The sequence below is a fragment of the Asterias amurensis genome, chromosome 5, assembly GCF_032118995.1.
Source record: "Asterias amurensis chromosome 5, ASM3211899v1".
Taxonomy (NCBI): domain Eukaryota; kingdom Metazoa; phylum Echinodermata; class Asteroidea; order Forcipulatida; family Asteriidae; genus Asterias; species Asterias amurensis.
The window spans coordinates 9,958,446-9,978,717 of record NC_092652.1 but is presented as its reverse complement, the minus strand read 5'-3'; the positions used below and the strand labels follow the sequence as shown (position 1 = coordinate 9,978,717).

Below are 20,272 nucleotides of genomic sequence, written 5' to 3'. Positions count from 1 at the left end.
GTGCTGTAGTTTTTGGGAAATGAGTAAAACAATGTAATGAAAATAATTTTCGTCTCATGAGACGAAAATTATTTTAATCATTTACAAACGGATTTTCATGACATTGTTTTACTCATTTCTCAAAAACTACAGCACCTCAGTAAGTAATACTTGAAGGGAAGCTTTCCTCTATCATTATCTTCAAACCCTGTAAGTTTAATGTAAATCTATGGACATTTTGAAAAAGTACCCAAATCCTTTAAGGGTCAATGGACATTTTCAAAAACATTTCCACCAAAATTCACATCCCATTAATAGTTTTAGTAAAACAAAGTATAGACAATGTAGCAATTTCTGTTGAGAAATAAAGACAGACAAATTGGACCAAGGTCTTACATTTAAGATCTATTTTATGTATTTGAAAGCGTCATTATCAGACATGTACTATCTATTTTATGTACTCAAAAAGGGCCATCAATTGCTCATGTACAAGCCATTGAATACGAGAGGGCATTATCACTCTAACGAGAAATACTATTGACTTGGAGATGTACCAAGGCAGCACAAATCGGCAAAACACATATTTATGCTAATATTTGTTTCTATGCAAAATTTTGAAAAACTCACAAAACTGGTCATTTTAGGTTCAAAAAGCAAACAAAAGCAGGCACTGAAAGAGATTAATGCCTTTTAATTGGATATGCAGTAAATGTGTCTCCCCATACAAAGAACATACTACAGTCTTGCAGTAAAAACTCATTGAAGTTTGTTTGAGAAAAGATTTGTCAAAATTTAGCTAATTTCCAGCCTTGTTATGCAATATATTTCAGAGTAGATAAACAAGTCTTGTCAGCATATTTAATTTACAATGAATATCATTTAAGTTTTAAAAAACTGTTAAAAAAAAATTATAACTCAACTAGATTTCAGCTCAAAGTTTGAAGGTTAGAAATTTGACAGACTTGTTTGTGCTTTTTGGATCTACTTTTCATCCCGGAACAGACAGCATAAGTGTAGAGCCCTGGGTATGGGGGTAAAGTTTGGGCAAAACAGTGGGGAATTAAAAAAAAAAACGTTAACAGACAGAGCACCCAAGTATTAACCCAATATTAGAAATTGTACTTATGTTTTTAACTGTGTAAAAGTTTCAGGGAATCAAAGTATTTGCCCCCCCCCCTGATAACCATACATCAATGGCAGAAAGTGCGTAAACAAATGAAATGTTGAACTTTTAAAAATGCACATGTGAAAATCTTAAGTCTGTCTAGAATGCCCAAAGTTTCAGGCAATTAAGTTTACATACTTTCCCCCTAAGCATAAGCATGTGGCCAAAGTCTGACCAAAAGTATAACTTCACACTGGCCTGAAACTTGTTGAAATAGACTTTAAAATATTGTTTATTAATATGAGACAGAAATAATAACAACTAGTCCCTTTTAAGAAAGTCTTAAAAACTGTAAAAGAGTTTTAGTAAAATTTAAGTGTAATTTAGTTGGATTGTATAATTTAAAAGGAAGGTACATTTTTGGTAATTACTCTTAAAATTAGTGGAAATAAAAACTTATTTTTTTAGAAATACAGGAGCTTTTGATAGTATTAAGCATTTTGATAATAAAAAAAAAAAAAAAGAAGATAAAAACTCCCCCCCCCCTCCAAATTTGAATCTGAGAAATGTTACTTTCAGATATGTTTCTCAGATTGTGTATTCCAATTACGGATAAACAAAAATGCTAACAACCTTTATCTACATTTATAAAGGTTTAAAACAACCGAACGGTTCCTAAAACCAAAGGTATACTTTCCCTTTTAAGCTTCCATCATATTTTAAGTGATTTAATTTTTAAATGATTTCAGTACTGGATTTTGTACACAAATGTGCAACTTTCTTGACAACACAGTTTTCTTCTTTTAAACAAGTTCTTTTCTGAGACGAAAAGTATCAGATATTTAAGGACAGTATTTAAAAGTGGTTTCATTTGATGTTGAGCAGGTTGCATATTTGTTCAGTTAGATTTGTTAAAGTTAGTTCGGTATAATATAAGTTTATTTATAATAAACACATCAACATTGTATAATTTGATGCAACACGGATGAAGGTCATTTAAAAGGTAAGTTGAGAAACATTGATTGAATTTTAAAGTATTTGTTCCCCTCTTTTTTTAGTCCTATACCGAACTTAAAGTTTGAACATCAACGCTTTAGGAGAAAGATTTTTAGCGCTATTAAAAGCATAACAGAAATGAAAAATAATATTATGGTATAAAATACGAAAAGAATAAAATTGGGTAATAACCCACCAGGAAAACTGATTGGGTAAATTTGAATAATTTTGGGGTTAAGCAAAGAATAATTTACTATTGTGGGATTGGAACCTGTGGCCTTCAGTTTAGCGTGCTGGCACTACCCTTGGCACAAATGTTCACAAATATGGAACTTGGCATTTGTAGAGGACAGAAGTTTTTTTGTGGTTGGAACCATTATTAAAGGCACTGGACATTATTGGTAATTACTCAAAATAATTGTTAGCATAAAAACTTGGTAACGAGCAATGAATAGCTTTTGATATGAAACATTGTGAGAAACGGCTCCCTCTGAATTAACAGATTTTTTGAGAAAGAGGTAATTTCTCCCTCAAATATTAAAAGACTTTGGTGAAAATACTGGTCTATGACGATTACCAAAGGTGTCTAGTGCCTTAAAAAATTCCACTCATTAAAGGGAGGGTGTACCTTTGGTAGTCGCTCCAAAAATTAATGACCCAAAAAACTTGCTTGCTAAGAAGCCCTGAAGCTGTTGATAATGTATAACATAATAAGCATCTCCTGACGATGACTAGAGCAAGCTAGTCGAAACGTTGAGAGCAATTCAGAACTGACTCTGCGGCAGTACAGTTATTACGATCCTATAAGCTAAGAAGTAGTCCAGTCTAATTTCTATACCATCCGCCCTGGTAATAGTTATCAAGCAGGACAGTTCTTTTCAGAACTGAGAAGTCTCCCGAACCTCCGATTTTCTACTCCACGGCAGTAGAATAAAGCAAGACAGTTCCCTAAGAACAACTCTACCTGGCAAGTAGATACACACATGGTGTTACCGCAAACCAAATATACATTGATACCCCACCATGCAATGCCCCAAATCCTATAATAAGCATGAGTGAGAAACGATTCCTTTCTGAGGAATGTTGTTTTAGAAAAAAGGAATTTAAAGACATCCAAGAAATTATTCTGCATGAAACGTTTTTCAGACTGTGTATTCCAAATACTGACTATTTTTTCTGCGTGGACACAACCTCTCAAGATTCTCAGCAAACAGTTTCAAAAACCAAAGGTATACTTTGCCTTAAACAGTATGGTATGTAAATTCAACACACAAGGATGTAAATGAATCTACTCTACCTAAAAAATAAACCAATGATTTACTCTCCCTTTAAAAGTTGTCTCATAAAACATGTTTTGTTTCAGCGTCGAGTTCAAGCTCAGGTGGTAGTGACTCTGGACCTCTAAGTAACTTACCATGCCAAAACAATGATGGAGTCATTTTTAAGCATGGAGAGACATACAAAATGACTGAGTGCTCATTTTGTTCGTGTGACAACTCAACCCTGAGGTGTGAGTTTGAAGCATGTCAGCCTATTAGGTGCCAGGAGCCCATCAAGTTTGAGGGTGAATGTTGTAAAGCTTGCCCCTACGGTAAGTGCATCCATTTTTGGTGAACTTGTAAATGGAGTGATGTAATTGACTATATTTTTGACTGTATAAGCACTTTAGATTTAGATCGTATTGCTGTCTACTGTGTGGTTATTTTGCATCAGTGACGAAATACATACAAACAACAATGGGGGAAAAAGTTTGCTCGCTCTCTTTGCATAAAATGAGTTTGGTTCACACGTGCCATCATGCTGTAAAAAAAATATGGCAATATGGCAATCGAGAAAAGAATAATTTTTCCACAGTTGAGAATGACTCTTTGGTAACCCTTGTAATGAGCGCTATTTAAAGGTTTCCATCGTTTTTAAGGTTTAAAATCGATTGAAAACATGATCCTTAAATATTTAAGTGTTTTCATGGATGTTTTGGCTTTTAATTAGAGATCCTGTTTTGTAATCAAACGAAGAGGTTCTCAAATCACAGTGGCTATTGCTTTCTAACTGACTTTTTGTATTAAACAAAATATAGTTGTGATTGCTGACGACGTAACGCCAAGGGTAGAGGGTGGTACCGAGTTCCGTGGTGGTGCTGAAAATGAAATCGCCCTCGACGTGGACGTGCACTACATTGAAACGACTGAAACGACGAGTGTAACTGGCCAAGGTCTGTGGACGACAAGACTTTGGATGAGTCGCACGGAGGACGGATCACAGGAACTTGAGGGAACGGTAGTCGAAGAGGCTCTGACCGAAGGACAACAGGCACAGGACCTGAAGAAGCACCCAAGTGGCAGGCACGTCATCCGTGATGTCAGATACCGTTTCGACCTCACCGATTACACTTGTGACGATGCCAAGTATGTCTGCGCCAGGTTCGGCAAAGGTCCAAAACCTGAGCCAGCAAAATCCTTCCTTACCTTTTCCTTCTCTGGAACTCCTGATGAGTCTGTTCTAACTGGCTGTTCTGAAGTACAGAGGTGCCAAGGTAAGACATTTGAGTTCTGGTTAGTAAAAAAAAATCCGCTGTTCTTTTAAAAACAAAACAAGTTCAACATAGAAAATTGATTTCCTCCGTTGGGAACCGTAGACTTTCAACTCCTCCAAATTTTGTAGACCGTCGATTTGAGTTGATCTTGACATTGTGGCAAACATGTTGAAATAGCTACACAGACCTGAAAGAAGCAACTTTTTTAAAACTTGCTTGGTGAATGTCTTGAGAACAACAAGTTTTCAAAGCAATTTCAGGAGACACAATCAACTGGAAGATCAATTAGAACTTGTTACAGAAGCAAGGATCGTCAGCTGTGGAAGCATTGTTGAAGTTACGCAATTCATGACCATTATACTCTTGACTGCATAAATATCTGTCTTGACTAATTGTATTGATATTTTTGTACTATTTTTATTCCATACATTACCATCTACATGTACTTTAAAAGAAACGGACCTTCGACATCATTCTTGTTTTCACTTGTGCTTCACATAATCACATCAGACAAGAAGATTGCAAAGAAACTATTCCAGGTTTTCACAAACGAAAACGATCTTCATTTTGACATTGTTCCACCATATCATATTCATCATTTGCATTTACATATATACTTTGTATTAAAAGTTATGTCTGACATAAGCATTGCACACTTCATTTTATTTGTTTTCATTTCTCACTTGCACGTATGTGTAGGTATTGAAGCTGTGTGTAGAACATTGTCATTGTTTGGATCTGCATTAATTCACCATTATCAATCAAATTGTTTGTTTCACTCCATTTTGTCCATTTTTAATTCCATCTTCTGAAGAAAAAAGGCCTTGAAATTTGTTCTTGGAGGGGCACCACAGTTTCACTCTGTTAAGGGGCACTTCTATGGGGATAATTCAAACTTGCATAAGAACTTCGCAAAGGGCACCACAGCAAAAGCGCAGGGCACCACGCCAATTGCTGTGGGTGTAGTGGGTTATTTCAAGGCCTGAATTATTTATGAGTGCTTCTCATTTTTGAACCATTTTGAAAGAAAAAAACACACAGAAAAAAAAGAGAACATCATTCAAAAAATTGTTAATTTATAACGATTTAGATTAAACCATTGCTCCAGTAAAAGTTTGTAAAAACTAAATCCCAGCCGTTTGTAATGATGATGTCAATTTGCCCTGCAATAGCTGGACTTATTCACACGTTCCTGAACATCGAAACCATTGCCTGATTCATGTAAGACCTCTTGACCTCACATTGACCTCTGACCTTCTTCAAAACAGATTGGTGAGTTTAGACCCAACCATCTAGGAAAGGCTTATGCTGACAAACAAATCTGTTAGAGGAAAAGGTTAAAATTTGATTTGTAATCAATTGTACACCATGTTTTTCACTGTATTTTCCACTGTATTTTGCCATTGAATCACCTGTAGTATGTCATTCATATCGGTTTCATTTCATTTTCACTCGAAGTGACATTCTGCGGGATCAGCCTTGTTTCAGTGTGATGTTTTTATTGTTTTCACTTCACTAACATCAGAACATGAATGTACTTGTCTCAACTCATGAAATCAATCAGAAATCATCATCAGTTTTGATCATCAATTTAATCAGGATCACCACCTTACGTGTTTATGTTTGACACGCACTTAAACTATTGACCTCTTGCACGCATGTCACACATGGCGACTGTTCCATGCTCACCATTTTGGTGGTCAATAAGTTTACATTCAAACGCAGCGTTGCCTAAATCGCGCGCTTCACTGAATAACACACATTGACCACCAAAATGACGCATCCAAGATTACTCTGATGATGACGTCAAGTGAATTAGGTCAATAGAGATGTAACATAGATCATCATTTCCACAGGAGTTACGATCCGAGGATTGAGGGCCTCTGGTAGAACCAACAATCTTGTCGTCGGACAATCATCAGATGTCACCATTGATGCAACAGCAACGTTCACAGACGGTAGCAGAGACATATCTGGTAATGGTCTGTGGCGCATGGGTATCTTCGGTAGTAAAAAAGCTGACGGCAAAGGTGAGAAATTCGACTACCAGAGTCAGACTCTGAGCTCATCCCACCAGGCACAACCTCTCACCCCTGGAGGATCCAGGGAAATGAGCTTCACTGGGGCTAAAGCCGAGTTTGACTGGCTGTCTGTTGGATGCAACGGATTCAACTACCTCTGTTACGACTTCTCCAAGGGACCTGATACTAATCCCGACTTCTCGTTCAAGTCTCTTCCCACCGGCGACACGATGACTCTTTGTAATGAGCAGCAGTGCAAAGCAGGTTTGTACAAATTGTAAAGTTTCTTCAACATTTGAATTCCATCGTCCAATGCTTTGTCTTTTTTTAAGGAAAAAAAAAACATTTTCAAAATAATGAGACATCATTCAAAATGTTCACTCCCACAAATCAAAAAAGTTTCCTTAGTATATACATCCAGTGTTTCAGTGCTTTTTTTTCTAGGATTTTTTTTTTCTTCTCCAAAGTAATGAGGCACCATTCCAACTTATCACTTCCACAGGAACTACAATCAGCAGCACCAGTGCCCAACTTAACAGTGGAGAAGTCGCAGATGGTCGCGCCGTCAACCCTTACTCTGTCTCATTCAGTGCCAACGGTGGTGGCACTGGCATTGTTGGAGAAGGCCTGTGGTCTATGAGTGCTTACGGAAGCACCAATGCAGACGGTTCTGGCAAGATGCTCGGTGAGACGGCGCAGCTTTTCAACCAACGACAGGCCGATATGAACTTCCTGCCTGCACAGAGCACCCGCCTGAACTATGAGAATGTTGACTTCAACTTCGACATGACGGGACTCACTTGTGAAGATGTCAAATATATCTGTCTGAAGATGGCAAAGGGAGAAACTCCCGAGCCAGAGTTCAGACTCCAACCTCAGCCTGACGAGAGTGTCCTTACGAGCTGTGTGACAGCAGAGTGCTCAGGTTTGTCAAATTTTGAATCTTTCTACTTTTCATAATAACTGTTATTCTAATACTAATAAGCATTCTCTCAGGGTTTTCTGTTTGTCATTAGTTTTGGGTAAACAAAGATACATTTACCAGAGCAGGATTTGAACCTATAACTTTTTGAGTTGCGTGCCAGCGCTGCAACTAAGCCGTCTAGTCCAAATGTTGGTGGCCTCCCTATTGTGGTTTATTACCTAAAGTTTTGTGACTGTGGTGAATGCACCATATGATAGCTGACTGCCCACACTTGATTGTGGCACACAGTCTTTCATCAGGCATGAAAACCGGCCATCAACTGAATGTAATACTTTATTAAAGCCATTATACACTTTCGGCACAGAAAAGAAAAGAAAAAGTTCACAGATTAACAAATAACTTACAGGGTTTACAGAAGGTAATGGTGAAAGACTTCTCTTGAATTATTCCATGAAATGCTTTACTTTTCGAGAAAACATTAAATCAATTCTCGTTGTCGAGAATTACGGATTTATTTTAAACACATGTCATGACACGGCGAAACGTGTGGAAACAAGGGTGGGTTTTCCCCGTTATTTCTCCCGACTCCGATGACCAATTGAGCCTAAATTTTCACAGGTTTGTTATTTTTTATATCAGTTGTGATACAAGTGTGGACCTTTGGACAATACTGTTTACCGAAAGTGTCCAATGGCTTTAAGAGAGTGATACAACGTACTACATCATCATCACTTTAAGTTTGTTTTCAAGTACAAGAATGCATAGCTTCCGAAATTGCTCAAAATAGGTCAAAGGAGAGAAAAGCACAACAAATCAACTGCTAAATTACATATTGACTGATACCCAGGGTACTCGTGCTCCAAGCAACAGGTTTAGCAAATAGATTTCATTTAAGATCTGAAAGTATTGATCCTAAAACGTTTTGAATTTTGTTTCTTTGCAGGAGTCATTGCGGACAGATTTGAGTGGGATTACTCTTCTACAAATCCAATGCCTGGTCGACAAACGCCTGTTAACTTCAACGCCCAGCTGTCAACAAGATCCGGAAGCCGTGACTTGTCCGGCAGCGGACTGTGGCGTATGGGTATGTACGGAAGCAAGAGTCCTGATGGCAGTGCAACGGATCGTTTCGGCTACGTCAGCCAGGCTCTCAACACTGACGGCGCATCCACCATGCTTGATGGCGGCTCTACAATGAACATCAGGAATCAGGAAGTTGACTTTGATATCGGATCCATCGGCTGCAACGAATATGGTTATGTGTGTGCTGAGTTCACCAAAGGAGACATGCCAGAGCCTGATTTCAGATTTGAAGTTTCTGGCCGCTCTGATACCATGAACGTCTTAACGTCTTGCAAGCAGCAGAAATGTTCAGCACGTAAGTTACTCAATCTTGTAATTACGTAAGTAACTTGCTCCTGATGATAACTAGAGCAGGCTAAAGTTGAAACGTTGAGATCAATTACTGCGATAGTGAAGTTAATAGCGATAGAAAAGTTATCATTGATTTTCGGTTTTTAAAGCTTTTTTTTAAAAGAATTTTTGTGTGTACTTTTTATGTTTACAAAAATTTAATGTTTGAAAATAAACCTTAAACCTTAATTTTTCTGATTGGTCATCGCAGGTGCCGTCTTTACTGGTTTGGAGACTTCAATCCGAGGTGATGGTCCAGTTATCGAAGAAAAGAAGGACAACACACTGCAAATGGACATTACTGGGGTCACAGGTGAAGGGTCAACTGAAGTGTCGGGCAGCAACCTCTGGACAGTTGGCCTTTACGGAAGCGCCAGGGCTAATGGGCAGGGTCGCCGACTCGGCTACCAAACCCAGATCCTCGACCAATCCCAGATGGATCAAACCCTCCAGATGGAATCCGATCTACCCTTCATGAATTCTCAGGTGAACTTTGACATGACCGGACTCCAGTGCAAGGACGTCAAGTATCTGTGTGCTGAGCTGGGGAAGAATCGTAACGCTAAACCCGACTACACATTTGATGCCGTTCCAAACCAGAGAGCTCTGGTGTCTTGCACTGAACTCGGTGACAGATGCAAAGGTAATCTTGATCTCCACACTCTCACCATGTTAATGCTGGATCTGTAGATAATTCAGTTTGCTAAAATATCCTATAAAATATGTACAAATAAAATGTTTGTTTTTTTCATTTATAAGGCCAGAAATCAATGCGTCCGTCAAGCATTGTGCAATGCATTGTGTGCGCTACAAAACAAAAGTTTTTACGGGTAACGCAGTATCTAATATTGATGTGGATTTATGTGCGCTGCGCGACTTTCATTTTTGCAAATGACGCACATATGCATTAAATAGAACGCATGATGGATACACAGAATTCTGGCCTTTTGATTGATAAAAATCAGTTTTTAGTATACATGTACATGTGCAATGCTTTAAAGAAAAAGTGAAAGATTAGAAAAAGTCAAACCAATACTGATTAATCAGTATTTAAAAAGATACTGATCAAAACGTTGAGTTATCAACCACCGCTTCTTCTCAGAACCCACACAACCCTCTCTAAACAGATTTTCACTTAGTGTTTTCGCAAGCCCATCAAGCTGAAAAGTATGTTTTCCCTCAAACTCAAAGTGGAAAGTTAACTCAAATATAAGGGAAGCCTGTTTCTGCTGAAAATCATGTATCTGAATTATATGTGTTTGAACCAAAGTTGAGCACATTATTAAACTGACTGTTCACTTCTTTGATTTAAAACCCAGGTGTAACTCTTACTGATATGGATTGGTCATACGAGGCTGGCAGGAGACAGTATGGAATGACAACCCCAGTGACTATCGATGCAACCGTACGGACCACCCCACAAAGTCGTGAACTTCAGGGCTCTGGACTGTGGAAGATGAATCTTTTCGGCAGTCGGAACGTAGACGGTTCTGGCATGAGACAATCGGAGCGTACACAGGTCTTGGATTCCTACAATCAGGCCAGAAGTATGCCAGTCGGAGGGCCAGTTGAGTTCACCGATGTCGGTACCAGTTTCCCGATGGAACAACTCGGCTGCGGAGAGTACAAATATCTATGTATGGAGTTCACCCAAGGAGACTATCCAAGTCCGCAGTATGCATTCAGGACATCTGGCCCTGGCGATTCCATCGTCAGCTGCAAGACTGCAGAATGTGGAGGTTTGTATTGTTTATTGATAGATATTTAGGATGGTGGCGGCCATCTTGTTCTCCATTCCTCATTCGAAATCAATAGAACCATGCTGAGGCTGAAAGGAAAGCATATTTCCTGAATGAAGAACTGGAACCCTGATTATCATTTTTTTCTTTTGTTGGGAGTTAATGGAATATTACAACAGTTAAAGGAAGTTCTACATCATTGTTTAGCTCATCTCAAACTTAAAACTTAAACATTAAAAGTAGCAAGATATTTTTTCACATACTTGGGTCAAGAATATGATGCTTAGTACAAGTGAAATTAAATTATTTAAATTTTGGTACGGATCTTTTTTTTGTAAAGACCGCTATCAGGGCAGTTCTTGATCGAAGTTTTGTCACTGTCCTGCCAGCCTTTATTGCCCTTTCTCCGCATACCTGCTTCACCATGCCCAGACTTGAAACCCGATCAGTCCAGCCATTTGATGGGGAATAGAGCTCCTACAGGCCCCACCAGAGTTGGCCTGCAAATTCCCTCAAACCCAATACAAGAGGAACCAAACTTAATATCCTCTCAAATTGCTTGCATGTCTCAACAGGTGTGTATGTATCTGGTGTTGACTCAACTCTCCTTGGTGGTGATCTCTACGAGGGAAAATCCAGCAACTCTTTACGGTTTGATACAGTCGTACAGACGACAGACGCGAGCACTCCCGTCGTCGGCCGTAACATGTGGCGCCTGAACATGTACGGAAGCCAGCGTTCCAACGGCCAGGGGCCTCGTTACAACCAACAAGACCAGGTCCTGTCTGAGTACTTCAGCAGCCGTGAGCTGATGACCCCAGGGGAGCCCATCAACTTCCAGACCATCGACGCAGAGTTCGATATGACAGACGTGGACTGCAGGAAGATGAAATTTCTGTGTACAGAGTTCAGTCGTAACCCAGAAACCACAGTGGAGTTTGAGATGACCCCTGTTCCCAATGCGAAGGTACTCAAAGACTGTATGGAGATTCCTGAAGACATGTGTAAAGGTAAATTAAGATTGGTGCTCAGTAAACTGCTCAGTAAACTCAGTAAACTGGATTTCACAAAGAGTTAAGACCAGTCTTATGTCGAGTTGGGACGAGTTACTCGTCCCAACTTAGGACTAGCCTTAAGTTTTTAATATCTCCTAGGACAACTCTTTGTGAAATCAACTCCAGGTATAGCAATATTTAATCATGCAGTAACCAGCACCCATGAAACATGGCATGATTTCAGCATTGTTATCCTTGGTCTTAGTTGTTGCTATAATCTCATTTTGTTAGAAAGTAAAACCTCAAACCAAAAAGCCGTTTTCAAGTTGTTAATGAATGTGTATGCCACAATAGTACCAGGGTTTGCTGTAGGTTGCTATACAAAAGCTTTTTTAATAAACAACTGTCTCTATAGTCAAATTTTAGCAGTAACTTGTGACTTTAAGCAATTCATAGTGTCAAATCTCACTCAAAAATGGATTATTGGTCCAACACATCTTGAACTGGAACATTAACAACAAAAATAACAATTGTATAGCTCATTTAACAGTATTGATTAAATTGATTAAAGGCGTGAGCTCAAAGTGAAGTTTAAGTAGGATTTGAAACTTTGCATGGTGGAAATACGATATAGAAAGGTTTGCGGTAACACCATGTAATGACTATCTCTAATGAGTTGGGGTGGTTCTGAAAAGAACCGTTGGTTTCAACTCGACGTTTCGATCAGTATGCTCTGATCGTCTTCAAGTGAAGTTTGTTCAACTTCCATTTTGTTTTTCTTCAGGTGTGATAATCGATGACATGGATTGGACCATGAAGGTACTGTCCGACAGTGTTGTATCCGGCCAGGCCTCACCCATCAGACTCGGCATCAACATCGACTCAAGAGCAACTGCAGGCAGCGCCAATGGTGACACTCTGTGGAGAGTTGGCACATACGGCGCCACAAGGCCCGATGGTAAAGGCAAACAAATAGGGCTTAGACGCCAGATTCTTAGCCGTGACCAGTCCAACCGTGACCTGACCGCTGGAGACACCCTCTCCTTTGAATCGGTGGATACCGAGTTTGATTTGTCCGCCCTCGGCTGTGAATCTGAGTTCCAGTACCTCTGCGTTGAGTTTGCCAAGGGACTGAGAGCACGACCGGACTTCAAGTTCCAGACCGCTGATGGAGGAGAAGTTATAACAAGATGCAAAGACCAAGACTGTCGCAAAGGTAAACAAACACCCTTACTTTTGTTTTTATTCAAATAGGTTTTCAAAATAAGATCATTGATTATTTTATTTATTTTATTTCAAATTTTCGAACAAAAAAAAAGCCAAACAATAAAACAAGCACAGGCCGTCCAGGGAAGGGCAAAGTAAAAAAAAAAACTGTCATCAAAAAAGATGCGCCCTCCCAGACCTAGCTCATAAAAAATACACATTTACAAACTTGATACAAACTTTGAAAGGATAAATACCAGGGGCCTTTCTCAAAGCTCGGCTTGGGCTCCGGCTCAGGCTTAGGCTCCGCGTGCTGTGTATGCAGCTTGCATTTAACCTGCATTTTGGAGCAGCGCGTATTGCACAGATATCAGCACGCGGAGCCGGAGCCGGAGCCCAAGCCAAGCTTTGAGAAAGGCCCCAGGTTTCAATTTGCATCAATATTGGGTTGAACAAACAGCTATTTTCTGGAGCAGGATTTGAACCAGCGTCCTCTGGATTAATGCACAGGCACTCTAACAACTGAGCTATCTAGCCCTTTTGTTGACGTTCTCCCTATTTCATCGATATCCTTGTTTTGGTATGCCAGTTATCAATAACATTTAATCTTCAACTGCCATACGTATGATAATGGAATATTGTTGGGCTTTCCTGGATGGTGCACAAAGACGGGAACATGATAAGCTGGGGCTTAGCTCGAAGAGCAAAGAAATCAAATTTGTAGCGGGCAAGATTGAGAGTAATTTTGGCTTTTTATTTACAGGTGTGAAAGTGAATGGCTTGGAAGTCATCACCAATGATTACTCTATCCTGAAGGAGAACGATCCTTACAATAGAGTCATGTTTAACATGAAGGCATTAACAACCCCAGACAGTGGTGGTGTTTATGGAGATGGTCTTTGGGACCTCACCCTGTTCGGAAGTGACAGCGAGACCGGTATGGGCCGCCGCCTAAACGCCCAGAGAGGAGCATTCAGCAAGTATCAGGTCAACAAAGACGCCTACCCAGGGGAGAACATTGACTTCGGAATGGTGGACACAAACTTCAACATGCAAGGCTTGTCTTGCAATGATGTACGGTATATGTGTGCCGAGCTGACTCAGGGTGCCAGACCAGAACCACCCTTTGAGTTGTCACCCGTACCGGATCGTACCGTCCTAAAGAAATGCTTCCGTCAAAAGTGTGATGGTGAGTACAATACATTCATAAATTGATGATTTCTGATCAAGAGGAAGAATAGGTAAACCAAAAAGTACAATTTTTAGTTTCGCTTTTGAAACTCCCTCTCCTGTGTTTAATAGTACAGTGTATATCATCTTATTTTCTTTCAGCAAACAAATAGTTTTGGTCCAAAAAAATCATTATGCAAAACATTTGGTTCTTCAAAACTCAGCAATAGCACACTACATGTATAAACTACATAAATTTTGCTTAAAACACTCGGCTGTCAAACAAACATTCCACTGCTTTAGCGATCACGCCATCATTAAGTAGTAGTAGTGTAAGTTGAGAAAATTTAAAACGTGGACACGTTTGTACATTTGTCTGAGATCCGGGTACTAAGGTTCCATTTTTAGCATAAGTGCAGATTCTTATTGAATTCCAATCATTGATTCTCTTAAATTCGAATTTTCTTCTGATCCAGGTATCACTATTGACAGCACTGATCTACGTTCCGATAGCTTTGACATATCGGACGGACAAAACGAGATGGAATTTGACGTCTCAGTCACCTCCAATCCTAACAGCGGCGACGCAACCGGAAGAAACCTCTGGAGGCTGGAGACCTTCATCGCCAACACTCCCTCCGGACGCGGAACCCGCCGAGTCGTCAGCCGACAGAGCCTGACCCCAGAGATGGGAAGCAGGGATCTAAGAGCTGGCTCCCGATTGACCTTCAATAATCTCGCTGCACGCATCGACAAAGAGGACGTACCGTGCGAGGAGGGAGGCGGATATATGTGTGTCGAGCTGTCACGCGGGGACACTCCCTCTATACCTTTCACTCTGTCCGGGGCCCGCGAGGGCGCAATGACCAAATGTAGAAAACTAAACTGTGTCAAGGGTAAGAGGTCATGACGCCTACCTCGGCGCCGTGTGTGAACAAGCAATTGTATAATGTAGTTGTCTATAACCCCCGTGTGACCACAATGTGCAAAGAAATCAACATCTATCGCTAATCCTAACTATAACATCCTGTAATCTTTTAAAGTTCATGCTAATCTGATGGTGTGTGTTTTTCTATTTTATTTTGGTTGATATAATAATGTACCTTTTCTCACAACTGTTTGTTTTCTCTTCCTTGCCTGTTTTCCATCGGTGCCCTCTTGAATTGATTGGATGCTCACAGCTGTTAAGGTAGGTAATGAGAGTTGAAATGAAATGATGAAATGTTTAAACTATCTCCTGAACCTTGGTATCAAAAGTAACAGTGCTATAGAGTTCATTTCAGTTTAGTTCTGTTCAGCTTATTTTCCACTCAATCAGTTACCTTACAAAATGCTACAGGATGATTTTATTCATTTTAGTCATTTAACCTTAAAAAAAGCTTGTTAGGTTGAGACCTCCAATGTTAATTTTACTGGGTTATGGAAGTACTGAGTAAGGAACCTACAAATTTAATCTAGCTTTACGTGTAGGAGATAAAATATTTGTTATAAGTATGCAATCTTTGTTTGAATAGGTTCTGGTGTGTGTCTTTTTTATTGTTGGGGGTGGGAGGGGGTAAGGCGTGAGCGAGGACTTAATTTAACCTTTGCTTGTTTGTGTTCTTTCATTAGCCCGAAAAAGGACCCAGGGGAGATAAGGGCCCCCAGGGTGAACCTGCCGAGATGCCTGTAAGTTTGTTTTCTTACTTTTGTTAAAAACCTAACGGATCATAGCACTTGCATTGTGCAATGTTTTTAAGAATCACAGTATGCTGAAATTTACTCTTCCAACAGTGGACCTTTCCATAACTGTGGACCCTGTTGTCCACTTTAGTTACAGGTCCCCGGTTTGAATGTGTATAACTACTCGCCAACACACAGTGATCATTATGTTATGAATAGACACAATAATAATAATAATAATAATAATAATAATAATAATAAGACTTGTAATGTGCACATATCCACCCTGCTGGGTGTTCAAGGCGCAGATTCTTCATCTGTTTGAACTGGAAAAAGAAACTAAAGCAACAACTTTTTTTTTTCCTTCTTCAATGTAGGATATGGCCGCCTATTCACCACCCGGACCCCTTGGGCCAGCTGGACCTGCTGTAAGTAAAAATCAGTGATTGAGCTGTTTTTTTCTTTTTATTTTATTGTTAAACAAGTTTCCCCCAATCAAACCTACAAGAAGAAAAATACTACAGATGAAAATAACTCAGTTGATCTCTGAAGGTAGGAATTGATATTCCTCTTGAAACAGTCTATAATTATAGGATGGAGGGGAACATGCACCAGGCAAGAAATTGTTAAAATTGAAAAAGTCGCCTGTCACAAGGCATAAAAGGCCTCTCCAGGTACGGGCTACACGGAAGAGTGAAAAAAGGAAGCAGAGATATTTTAAAAAGAAACCCGTTCTCCTTGTGGAGTTTGCATCTCCTTGAGACGTCGCAAGTAGGTTCTGGGGTCGGTTTCACAAAGATAAGCCTAGGCTAGTCCTAAGTTAGGACGGGGAACTCGTCATAGCTCAAGATAAGACTAGTCTTGTGTGAAAACACTTTGTGAAATCCACCCCTGGTGTTGAATCTCCAATGTTGATTACATGTATATCTAAAGCCTAAATTAATTGCAGCCTGACTAACACAAACTTGCCTTCATTTTACAGGGTCCAAATGGCCCCAAGGGATACCCAGGCCGTATGGGACCAGCTGGATTCAAGGTAGGTAACCACTACTTGTAAGCATCAATCTGCCATCCCCTGCTAAGCACCAATTTATTCTGGTAATTTCTGGTTATGGAAAAACCAAGAGCGCCTCATAAAGTGAATTTAATCACTGTAGCTCACAAACCTGGGGAAACCTGTAAACAAGGGTGCTTGGGTTTTTTTGTGTTTTTTTTTTAAATGGAAATGCATTTCTGAGCAAAAAATATTTCTGTTTCTCCCCGAAGAGCTGCCAACTCTCCTCAATTATGCAGAAAGTTCCCTGAAAAAAACCCCTCATCTTTTCCTGTTCTGATGAAAAAAATTGAAAATCTCACTGATTATGGAAACGTTTTTCTTATTATGTTGAATGTAATTCTTAATATCTCCCTGACACAACCAATCAGAGCATTGATTGACCTGCAGTGGATCCATTGAACCCCTATAAACAAGCCAACTCTTCTCTTACCTCTTCAGTTTCCTGACGATGACTAGAGCAAGCTAGTCGAAACGTTGAGACCAATTCAGAACTGACTCCGCGGCAGTACAGTTAATTACGATCCTATAAGCTAAAGTAGTAGTCCAGTCTATTTTCTATACCATCCGCCCTGGTAATAGTTAAAAAGCAGGACAGTTCTTTTTCAGAACTGAGAAGTCTCCCGAACCTCTACTCTGCGGCAGTAGAATAAAGCGAGACAGTTCTCTAAGAACAACTCTACCTGGCAAGTAGATACACACATGGTGTTACCGCAAACCAAATATACATTGATACCTCACCATGCAATGCCTCAAATCCTTTATACAAATATAGATTGTTACCTCACCTTGCAATGCCTCAAATCCTATATACCCCTGATTATTTTTAATTTAATTCAATTAATTTTTTATTCTTAATATATACTTATCATTTTCTATTGGTTTTTAATTTTCTGCTTTTATTATTGCTTTGTGTACTATATTATGTTAAATCTATATTAATTTTATTGTGTACCCCAGATGTGGGGCAACAGATCTACGGATCATAGTATGTATTTGCTTTTGTTGTCCCTTGCCCATCTTGGGGTATAATGTAGTAAATGTATTTTTTTTTGTTCTGTTATGGCGAATAAATAATAATAATAATAATAATAATAATAACAATAATGATTGTTGTACAAAATCTCCCTGATTTCAAGATGTAAATGTTGGCAGCTCAACTACCCCCAGTCCTTTTTCGATTTGAACGTGAAACAATTGGATGCACTTGGGGTTATCTGTATTCCATCTGAGTTCCCCATCAAAAGGGAGGCAAGAAATGTTGTTGGAATATAACCTTTTCATTCAAATGCATTAATGTACAAACAGAGTGCTAAATCACCCTAACTGCGAGAAGCAAAATGTTGGCATCTCTGATACCCCCAGTCCTTAAGAATTTGATTGTGAACCAATTGGATGCACTTGACATAATCTGTATCCAATCCGAGTCCCCCATCAGAAAAAGAGGCAAGACGTTTTGTTGAAAGATAACCTTTTCATTCCAATGCATTTATATACAAACCGTGTTTGATTTGCTTTGTCTGGTTTCATCTTCGCTTCACAGGGTCCAGATGGAGACACAGGAGCACCTGGACTTCCCGGAGTTGATGGAGCCCCTGGACAGCCTGGACCCCCTGGAGAGGTAAACTTTAAATGACTACACCTCATGCATATGCATGATCCAGAGCCCAGTACTCTCACTTGTCCATTCACCATCTCGAGTCGGATCCTGTTGACCATGCGCACACGCCCGCAAGCCTCGAAATGGCTCACAGCAATTGCCCTGGTGCCCTGTGCTTTTGCTGCGGTGCCCTCTGCAAGGTTCCAATACAATTTTACATTTACATTTACCAGAGGGAAAACTTGCTGTGCCCCTTCAAGAGCGTTGTTCAACTCCTGTGCCAGTATTAACAAAACACCGTTTATCGTAATCATTGTAGTTACACCTCATATATAGATTCCTCAAATCTGATTGGTTAAAAATTGAGACGTTGAAATAGCTGGGCCCCCTTTTTCTATTAATATGACATCATAGTTGAGCAATCGACTGTGCCTGCCCTTAAACAAAAAACGGAACAGTCACAAATAGGCTGCTCGTGTGTAGGCTACTGCCTGACGATAGCGTTCCGTGTCAAGGCGCGAACTGTGACCTTTCTTCGCAGACGACCTTTCACCATAGTCAGGATTGTTGATTAGAAGAATCTTTAATATCATTCAGTATATATTATTCGGTATATAATTCGCTTCGATATTGACATCACCGAGTGCCTATAATTTTACCTGTGCCGATTATTGAGCAGTCAATATTTCTACACTGCCAATTCTGTTTTCGTACCGTTCTATAAGTAGTTGGTTTTACCAGTATTTTGTACATTGAAGTAACTTGAATAAAATTCCCCCTCCAGGGGGAAAAAAAAACCTCATCTTCAAATTCATTGTTTTATCTACATATTTTGTTCTCTTTCTAGGCCCTCGCCCCAACCTACCAACAACAGTACCAGAGCAAGGGACAGAGCATGGGATATGCACCTCAGCAAGTTATTCAGGTAAGGCTGGTTTCCCCCAATTTGAATAACTTTAATAATCTACTTGAATTGGACATTAAATTAACCAAAAAATAACAGGTGACATAAAACATCAGTTTTATTATTTTTATCTTTAACAGTTCCTTGAACAAAAATCGAGGTACAAATCGAGAGTAGAAATATTCAGAAAATGCGACCAACTCTTTTTGGATCGGTTCTTTTCTTAAAGAATCCATAAAGAAGACATGTACAGCAACCAAAAAATTACTATTTGCACCAAATTTATTTTGCTGCATATAATAAGAAGAAAGTTGGTACAAATCATAGTTGAATAATCCGTAAAATGTTTAGAGATCAAAGTTGGTATAATTTTGTTTTATTTTCTGCTCCTTTAGGGACCACCAGGACCACCAGGTGCCCCAGGACCATCTGGACAACGTGTGAGTAGATCCTTCAAGATTAAAAATCTGAAGTTGGTCCATAAAGTGAAATCTAAGGGAAAGACAGATATGTAGAAACAAGATTCACCATGAGAGTGGTTTGACCAAAACTGTATGATTTGAAAATGTACTAGTGTGGCCATTTTGATTTTCTCCCATTCGAATCAATGAAACCAAATCGAGGCTGAAAGGAGAAATAGTCTGGTTTCTTTTTGACACAATGAATATTAGCATTCAATACGGTCTATTGATTACAAGGAGCATGACCAAGATGGTGGCAGCGTTTTTATGGTGTATTTGGGGTTAAGACTATCTTGAACGGAGTGGCTGAAAATCAGGGGGGGGGGGGGGGCCAAACCATCATTTGTGATTTTGCGTGATTTTTATGTTCCGTGTGTTGAACACATTATTGCAGCTTCTTATAAATGTCATATTTTGCCGTAACAGGGAACTCGTGGAATGGCGGGCATGATGGGAGAAACTGGATCAGTTGGACAACCTGTAAGTCTTTCTAAAATAGACTTCAAACA

The 20,272-nt window shown here is 39.6% G+C and overlaps 2 protein-coding genes across 2 annotated transcripts in view; both read left to right on the top strand.

The window, feature by feature from the left end:
- Positions 1 to 212: 212 nt before the first annotated feature.
- On the top strand, positions 213 to 15,260 carry LOC139937118 (uncharacterized). Its single transcript, XM_071932124.1, has 11 exons — positions 213 to 3,671; positions 4,158 to 4,613; positions 6,470 to 6,898; positions 7,137 to 7,559; positions 8,503 to 8,937; positions 9,184 to 9,615; positions 10,292 to 10,711; positions 11,287 to 11,721; positions 12,491 to 12,922; positions 13,676 to 14,101; positions 14,559 to 15,260. Exons 1-11 carry the CDS (start codon positions 3,545 to 3,547, stop codon positions 14,990 to 14,992), a joined length of 4,449 nt encoding a protein of 1,482 aa, XP_071788225.1. The 5' UTR covers positions 213 to 3,544; the 3' UTR covers positions 14,993 to 15,260.
- A 420-nt stretch (positions 15,261 to 15,680) lies between these two features.
- LOC139937119 (uncharacterized) overlaps positions 15,681 to 20,272 on the top strand; it is a 38,753-nt gene continuing 34,161 nt past the window's right edge. The window contains exons 1-7 of the mRNA XM_071932125.1: positions 15,681 to 15,750; positions 16,122 to 16,172; positions 16,727 to 16,780; positions 18,342 to 18,419; positions 19,246 to 19,323; positions 19,698 to 19,742; positions 20,190 to 20,243. Of these exons, the coding sequence (XP_071788226.1) occupies positions 15,745 to 15,750; positions 16,122 to 16,172; positions 16,727 to 16,780; positions 18,342 to 18,419; positions 19,246 to 19,323; positions 19,698 to 19,742; positions 20,190 to 20,243 (366 nt within the window). The 5' untranslated portion in view covers positions 15,681 to 15,744. The remainder of the gene's footprint in view (positions 15,751 to 16,121; positions 16,173 to 16,726; positions 16,781 to 18,341; positions 18,420 to 19,245; positions 19,324 to 19,697; positions 19,743 to 20,189; positions 20,244 to 20,272) is intronic.

Bases quoted from the DNA above. Each gene is read 5' to 3' on its own strand.
- LOC139937118 (XM_071932124.1), top strand. From the start codon at position 3,545: ATGACTGAGTGCTCATTTTGTTCGTGTGACAACTCAACCCTGAGGTGT. The intron at 3,672-4,157 runs GTAAGTGCATCC...AACAAAATATAG, and splicing joins TTGTAAAGCTTGCCCCTACG to TTGTGATTGCTGACGACGTA. The intron at 11,722-12,490 runs GTAAATTAAGAT...GTTTTTCTTCAG, and splicing joins TCCTGAAGACATGTGTAAAG to GTGTGATAATCGATGACATG.